Source organism: Carya illinoinensis, chromosome 16 (genome assembly GCF_018687715.1).
Source record: "Carya illinoinensis cultivar Pawnee chromosome 16, C.illinoinensisPawnee_v1, whole genome shotgun sequence".
NCBI lineage: Eukaryota > Viridiplantae > Streptophyta > Magnoliopsida > Fagales > Juglandaceae > Carya > Carya illinoinensis.
In genome coordinates this window covers 10479160-10487968 of record NC_056767.1, presented here as the reverse complement: position 1 = coordinate 10487968, position 8809 = coordinate 10479160, and the positions used below count along the sequence as shown (strand labels likewise).

The 8809-nt window shown below is 31.8% G+C and overlaps 1 protein-coding gene across 1 annotated transcript; it reads right to left on the bottom strand.

The window, feature by feature from the left end:
- Positions 1 to 6034: 6034 nt before the first annotated feature.
- On the bottom strand, positions 6035 to 7483 carry LOC122298648 (pathogenesis-related thaumatin-like protein 3.5). Its single transcript, XM_043108485.1, has 2 exons — positions 7339 to 7483; positions 6035 to 7224 (listed from the first exon to the last, which is right to left on the bottom strand). The coding sequence occupies exons 1-2, from the start codon at positions 7388 to 7390 to the stop codon at positions 6548 to 6550; spliced, it is 729 nt and encodes a 242-aa protein (XP_042964419.1). The 5' UTR covers positions 7391 to 7483; the 3' UTR covers positions 6035 to 6547.
- Between the last annotated feature and the right edge of the window lie 1326 nt (positions 7484 to 8809).

Here is an 8809-nt window from a genome sequence, read left to right as displayed (position 1 = left end):
ATTTTCTTTTTCTTTTTCTTTTTTCTTTGGTATATAAATGAAGTAAAATAAATACAGACACGACTAGGTCGAACATCTTTCATTTCATTGTTTTCTTTTGGCCCCGACTCGCCGTGAAATATTGAATTTGACGTACACCAACAACAAAAAGGAGAGGGAAAAGCAGCGCGTGCTGAAAAGCAGGGCATACAAGCACTAGAGATAAGAGATTTTTTCATAATTAGTCATTAGAGATGTGCTAGTTGTATTTATCTCTTGAAGTCCTGAAGGAATATGCTTTAGGATCTCCTTCCTTTTCCTCTTCTTTTTCGGGTGCGGCTTACCTCCAGTGCGTCATTAACAGAACATCTCTGTTCTAAAAACTAAGCATTCACACTTATATTCTCCTCCAATATAAAGGTGTTGATTCAAATTCATGGGTTTTAAAATTCCATTTTTCCATCAAGGACCATCCACCCATAACTTTTTTATAGACCAATAACTTGAACAAAATATTTATGGCAGATTATAAATAAAATGGCAAAAATCCCACTAGCAAGATTATGCAGAGAAGATATATATATATATATAAGTCACTATTTTATGAGCATAATTATTAAAATATTTATATTTTAAGAATTTGACATGATATCTACTTTTACTAAAAGTATATACTGACACGAATCTTTGTTTTAAATATAAGTCTATAAATTTATACACGTTATCATCATTTTTAAAAGCATAAATTAAATTATAAAATTCTTTATCAGTGTCTTAAGTTTACACTACTGTCTCAAATTTTCAAGAATAGAAGATAGTATTGTAATCAAATAGAATTCGAGTTGAGTAAAGTGGCTGGCCAAACTTGGCTCGATTATTGGAAACTCAAATTCAAGATAAACTTGAATTCGAATAAAACTTTTTTTTAATGTAACTTGAATAAGATATTTTCATATTCAAACTCAAATAGAGATTAATTAAAAATTAAATAGAGCCTAGACTTTTTTATCATTCTTTTTAAATAAATGAGTTTAATAAATAAAAAATAAAGAAAAACAAAATAACATATGAAAATATTTACTCACATTATACAGTTAGATAAAAATTTATTCTTGCAATCACAATATTTTACAAAATAGAATTAAATGTTGACAAGACTATATGACTATTTAGCTTATCTTATACGACTCTAATAAATTATATTTATATAAAATAAAATATTTTATAATTATGCTCATAAAAATATGAATTATATGCATATACACGTATATATTCCTTAAGGAGATGCTTGAAAAATAAAATTTTAAAACTCATGAATTTAAATCTCCACAATTTGTTAGAAAAGAATACACCTGTTAATGCTTAGTTATTCAATCAGGAAATGTCCTGTTAATAATAAACTGGAGGTAACCCATATTTAATGTTATATATAAATCTCTACAAAAATAGGAGCACACGATACACTTTAAAAAAAAAAAAAATGATGTTATATATAGTTATAGAGTGTGTAAGTTTTATATTCTTATTTAAAAAATAATAAATTTATTATTAAAAAATAATTTTTTCATGTAAGTCTCAAATTTACTTATTTTTTAAAAAAGATTGCGCATAACTTACACGTTTTAGAGTAATACTAAATATGGTTATGAGATGGGTAAACATCACACTTATTTTAAAAAATAATGAAATTATTATTAATTATTTTTTTTAATTTTTTATATAAATATTATATTTATTTACTTTTATTAAAAATAAATATATGAGACTTGCGTACTCTATTATTATAAATATAATTTTTCCATCATATGTGCTAAAAAAGAACCACTGGACGCATATCACTCACAAAGTAGCACAAATCTCTTACGTCTCAAGATGCCCAAAGTATGATCCCCACAGATCCTCTTTTAGAGTGTTTTTATGTCGCCTTCAATTAGCAGTGGAAATCAGGTGGCCCACACTCTAGCTAAACATGCATGGTCTATCCCGGATGTAGAACTTTGGATGGGATCAGTTCCTGCTTTTTTATCTCAGGTTTATTGGCTTGATAGCCAGAGTGTAAGAGTTGAAAATACTCTATGATCTTTACGGCTTGTTATCAAAAAAAAAAAAAAAAATTAGCACATTCAGCTGTCATCAAACTGCGGAAAAGAGCTGTAGAAGGTTGAGTCCAACTGCGGAAAAGATGTGTAAGAGCATCACCTCTTATTCCTTATAATATTTCTTGAAATTTGACTAAAAATCACAATTCTTATAATTTTTTCTTAAATTTTATTTATTTTTCAAAAATCTTATACAGCTTATTCCGTATCATTTTCTTATTTTATTAAAATAATATTTTTCTATTTTTCATTATTATTTTTTTCTCTCACTTCTTTTTATATTCTTTCTTTACCTGCTATTAAAATATAAGTTTGGAATAAAAAATAAATAAAAGAATGATTTTGCATCTGTATTTTCTTCCCTTTTCATATTTTTTTCCAATAATTTAATTAAAGACAACGTACGAGGAACCAGATTAAAAAACTCTAACATAAGAGACTGGATTTACCATCTTCCTTATTTGGAGGTGCTGAATAATGGGAATGATTCGTTGAGAATCGCTTTAATGTTTAACTAATGGAGAGTGGATTGGAGCAATGAAACACACAAGGGGCCGTCCTACAACGGAGTCATGAGACTTGCATTTGTAAATTCTATTATATTGAATTTATAAGAAAGTTAGGTCTTGTTTATTTTTAGAAATGGGTTAAGATAAATTGATATTAAAGTTGAAAGTTGAATGTTGAATAAAATTTTATTAAAATATATTATTTTTATATTAATATTTGAAAAAATTAAACTATTTATTTTATTTTATATAAAAATTTAAAAAATTTAAATTGTCATGAGATCTTCACTAATTTTGACTAATTTAGATAAGGCATTTTTAATTTAAAAAAATGTATGAAAAATAAAATACAAAAATTTTACACTTGACAGAATTCTGACTGGGTCTCATGTGTGGTTGAAGAGCCACTCAATTTAAATAGGACGTGGCTACCGTGTCGCCCAGTTGTCTTTTTTTTTTTTATATATTTTTTTCACTTCTTTCTTAATCATTAAATAAAAAATTAATATATTTACAATTACTTCCTTAATTACTAACTAAATATAAATATATATATATATATATATATATATATATTCTAAACTAAATACTTGAGTGGTACCGCCCAGGCGGCGTAACAGCATTCCTCATTTAAATAAGGCATTTCTCATTGGACCATGGGATCTTATGACTTTGAAACTTTGAATGCAACGTGTCCAATGCGTCTGTGATAATGCGTAGACCGTATCTTGAAAATCTTTCCACCTTTTTCTATAAGAGGATATAGCACGTACATGATTCTTCATATCAAACTCAAAAGTCTTCTTTATACTCCTTCTTTATTGTTTCACTCCTGCCGCAATTACCGCAATTAGACGCATTATTATATCCTTATCCTCTTATAGCATTAAGTTCATGTCTTTTTAGGCTATTTATCCTTAAAAAAAAAAGACCTTTTTCCAAATGTGTTTGCTTCTACAGATTCTAGAAAATGTTTATCCATTTTTTGCTAAATTCTTCACGACTACAATCATTCTTACTGATTCTTGTCTCCAACAATCTTTTTCTTTATTAATTTGTTCTTGAAAAGCTTTCTAGCAATCTCATTTCTAAATTGATCCAATTAGCCATGTTAATAATATGTTCATTAGATATTTCATGAGCCTAAGAGAGATTTAGATGGTGGGTTGAGATGAAATGATTTAAGATGTAATCTTTGATTGATTTATTTATTTTTATTGTGTGGGTCTCTCCATGCAACTCATTTAGTGGCAATTTGGTAATTTAAAAAAAAATTGTGTTTAAAATGTGATGTGCCTCAATATCTAGTAAGAAAGAGAAAAGAAAGAGTGGGAGATGCGGTGCCGTACGGAAAGAAGTTGTCATTTTCTTACACTTCTATCCAAGTTTTAGTTTGCTATTTTTTATGCTACTAGAAGTTGATTGTTCATTTTCATTTTCTCATCATCCTTAATCTTTAGAAAAAATCCCGAGTGAATAACCCGTACCAAAAATCCCGAAGTTACCTCCTTTTGTAGGGTGAATGTGAGCCCACCATAAGCCCAAGGAAAGGAAGGGTGACCATTGAAGCCCAAAACTCCAAAGTTCGGCCTATTTGAGGGTGAATGGGCTTTCAGATGATAAATACTAAAAGACAAAACAAGAAGCAACTTATGCTCTGTAACAAAGAAAGAGAACTGGGAAAAGGAAATTATCTACACAACTTCTGCACAATTTTTTTTACAACTCGCTATTAAAATATTATTATTTTTTAACTTTATTCATCAAAATGAAATAAAATTCAAATAAATTTAACATAAAGTAATATTTAAATGAGAACTGTTTACAATTTGTATAATATGAAATATAAATTTAAGCTGTGGAAGTCCTTTTTCTTTTTTCTTTTTTTTTTTTTTAAAAAGATCCGTCATAAAAAAAGTAATTTTTTTAAAATAGATCCTAGTTTTTTTTCAAAGGGACGATATAAAACTTACACACTCGAAACTCCCACAAATCATTTACAAATTGTTGTGGAGGATTCAAAGAGAGATGGAGAAAATTCAAACTTCGAAAAGAGAAAAGATGATAAAAAACAAGGAAAGATGGGCAAAAGAGTAGGAAAATATGTTTGTTTGAGATGGAGAAGATGGGCTGAAGTAAGTCTGAAGTGGGCTTAGCATGGACTTGAGCTTGAAGTGAACTAAAAAACTACATATATGGGCTGAAGTGATTCTTTTAGTTACAAGGCAAAGATCCATTGGCTCTTTGCTAATGGGTTGGATCTCGAATGGGCTCAGAACCGAACAGTATCAAGAACAAGAACGTCTCTGAATCAATTATTTTTCGTCGTAGAGGAAACCTTTTGTTTTCTATAATCTAAACATTGTAAATGTATCCAGCATTCTTATATCCTTAGTTTGAGAAGAAGAAATTTGAGAGATTTATATGCAATATTTCAATTTGCATAATGGCTGGCCCATTATAATCTCAACCTGTGAATGGTAGAATACAAAGCACTTCATCCGTACAGTTTAACGTACGTTCTTTAACTTTTGAATACAGCCTACAGGTACTTCAGCTTTGGTTTTGAGTTCTTCATCACTGTTACATTACACAAGCCAATGTTTTTCTTAACTGAAACAAAGGTGGCCCTGACAGCCATAGCCAGCCACGAAAATTGCTTGGGCTTTATAGCCTTTTGTTATGTGGTGTAACACACCCCAAAGGGTTGAAAAACAATCTCACTTTGAGGGTGAGAACCTTCAAGAAAAACAGAGAAAGATGAGGAAGAAGAAAGAAGATGAAAATGTTTCTATTACTTCCTGGTTAATTCCTCCATAGCATTAAGGCTCGTACATATAACTGGAAGACAGAGTGGTTATCCTAACTTGGGCTTGGGCAGACTACCAAGCCGAACTAGAACAACATAATTGTAAACAACAAATAAACAGAAGGACATAAACCTATTTTATGGCCATTAACTATTACAAAATAAATCCCTCAACTAAATGAGCCTCAGAAGTTGGGTTGGTAGGTAAAGGTTACTACCGAGTTTAGGCTTTCGAATATGAAAGTTGGTCATAGAAAGTGAGGAAGAAGAAGAAACGCCTAATGTTTCGATATATAGAAAGAAAAACAATCCTCCCAAAGTTTGTGAAAAACCATGATACGAAACCAGGTGTAATTGTTGATGTAAATGCTGTGTTGTAACAAAGAATCGAAGGAATGTAAATGGAAGTTGCAGTGATGAAAAGAAACAATGCAGGGAAGGTGTTTGATGAAAAACTTAGGTGAGTCATGTGTATATTGGATAAGAAATACTTAATAGAATAAAATAACCAATTCAACTTTTTCAAATTTTAATAATATTTTTTTACTTTTCAACTTTAATTTCAACTTATCTTTAAAAACAAAAGAGGATTAACATTAATAAAAGCAAATGAATACATATTAATCGTAAGAACATGCTTGACAAAATGCTTAGCATACAAATAATTAATAGGAGGTCCTTGCCAGAAATGATCAAATGCAGGGGAAATGGTGGAAATGGGCATGCTTCCAAAGAGGTTTTGGAAGCTGCACATTGCACTAGATTATATGCACATCAATTTCGGCACTTAATTCCCCTTTTAACAAAACGCCCAGCATCCCCATAACAATAAACAAACCCAAAACATAAAAGTGCAAAGAGTAAAATGACTAAAGGAAAGACCGAAAATGACCGACACGTAAACTGTAAAACTTAGTAAAACGCACAACTTTGACTCTCCAAAATGCACAGCTTCAATTCTTGAATTATTCCAAAACGGACAGCTTCAACTCCCATAAAACGCAGCGTCTTACGCTACCATTCAAACTACATCGTCTCCTCTTATACTCCTTTCCTCTCATCGACACAGCATTTCGGCATCTTCACTTCGTAAGCTCGGGTTCCATCGTCTCTTTCCCTTCTCTAGCCGGTTCCTAACAAACCATCACGACTTAGGTTGGGGGGCAAAATGTGATCATATAATCCGACCCGGAGCAAGTGAGAGTACTGGAATCATCGTCGTAAGCATAGCTATACGCAGTCGGACAGGCTTTCTTGAACAACTCCGAGTACTGCGTCGGTGAGCAAGTTTGTGGAGTCGAGTAATCGTCCGTACAACAAAACTGGGCCTCCTTGAATGCCTCGCACGCACTCTTGCAAGCTACCACCGACCCGGAACTAATCACCTGCAAGTCGGGCGGGCAATGGCCGTTCAAGTCGGCAACGCAGCCCGCGAACCGGCAGTCACCGGTACCACCGGTTGCCTTGACCCCAATCCCGACGTTGTAGCCGTCGACCAGGCTGACGTCGTAGAAGTCATTGTATGTGGTTCCCGAAGCGATGGTGAACTCGACTATAGTGACGGGTGTTTCACCGGCTCCGGCGCAAATCAGCGAGCCGCAATCACCGGTGAGGCATGTACCGTTGCCAGAGACGTCAAAGTCGCACCCAGTACGGGCCCAGAGTCTGCCTGACCAGCCTGGTTCGGCCGTGAGATGGACCGATTTTCCCGGTGCCAAGGTAAACCCGCCGTCCCCAAGGGTGGGACCATCTTCCGAGATAATTGCAGGCCACACTGTGTAGCTGCATTGATTCTGAACGGTAAAAATGGCTGCAGAAGCCATGGTACCTGGAATTAAACAATACTCAAAATTCATAATTCAGATCTTAAAGTCGTAAAATCAAACGAAGAAGCAGCTTTTCAAAGTAAAAAAATAGATCAAGGTTGTCGGAAGGACATTACCGAATGAAAACAGAAGAAGAAAGTGAAAGAGGGTTGAGCTTATTGCTGCCATTGCTATCGTGGTAGGAAGAAGATATGTGACGAGCGACTCCTTTCCTTAAGTCCAAACTTCTCGAGTCTTAAGTAGGAAAAATGGTCCACTCTGTTTCGCTTTCATCCAAGTCTACGACTTTATAATCCCTCGTGAGCAGCACGCAAAATCAAATTGTCGTATCTTCATTCGTTGACATATGACAAATTTAACACGGGTAATGATTACGACCTTTTATCACTATTTTATTATTTATAATATATTTATTTTTTTATTATATTTTTTAAATATTTTTTTAACATCCTTAACCATTAAAAAAAAATTTTAAAAATATATAATTTTAGTAATAGTCACTCGCTTAATCATTAAGTAAAAAAAAAAAAATTAAAAAAATTAAAAAATTGAAAAAAATGATAAAATGATGGTAAAATAGTGACAAACCTATCATTATTCATTTACAACATTCTGGAACGAAAAAATTATAAACAAAAGCCGGTTTGTTTTTTATTTTTTTATACCACACACGGGTCAAATATAGAATAAGTCATGAATATGTATGAAGGTATACAATTTGAATGTTGTATAATTAAAAATTACAACTTACCCACGTTGAACCAATTGTTGCCGCTCTAATTTTCTTTTCTCGAGTAATTTTATTCTTAGATCGGTGCATAAAATATACAATCTATACTATTTAAATAATAAAATTTGATTTATTATAAAATTTAAATTTTAAAATTTGTCTTATAAATCAAACGATATTATGTATACAGTTTATTAAGACGATATTTGAAAAAAAAATTTCATCTCATTTCATTCTAGAATATCACTCAATCACAAATATTTTTAAAATAATCATTATAATATTTTCAAATTAGCCATTACAACTGTTCCAATCTTTCAAATAAAATAATAAAAAATAATTTGATTTTTTCAAATTTTATAATAAAAATTATATAATAATAATACTTTATTTTTATATATTTTTGTTCAATTTTTTATTAAAATTTTATTAAAATCTAATAAATATTTTTTTTTAAATTATTGATTATGTGTGTATAGAATTTTTTTTTTATAATTAAGTATTGAACGGAGAAAGTGAGAAACTCTTTTTAAGGGTACGTATTTTCACCATGGTGCATGTCATAAGTGATTTTATGAGGGCTGCTTAAAAACAAAAAAATCAACTCTGACCACTATCTCATACTCGCTTATATTTCACGCAATTATATGCTTTTTCCGTTTTTTGGAGCTCCGCTCTAGAAGTGGGTGACCATAACCATCATTTTTGACTCTTTGAGAACTTCTCTTGCGTGAGTCCGTTGGAAGTGGGGATTGGGAAACGAGGAGTGTTGAAAAGTGTTGAGTAAAAACAGTCAAAATGCCATTCAACAAGGGTGGGCTTACGCCCACAACGCCCACAGCTTCCAGCTCCCGTTT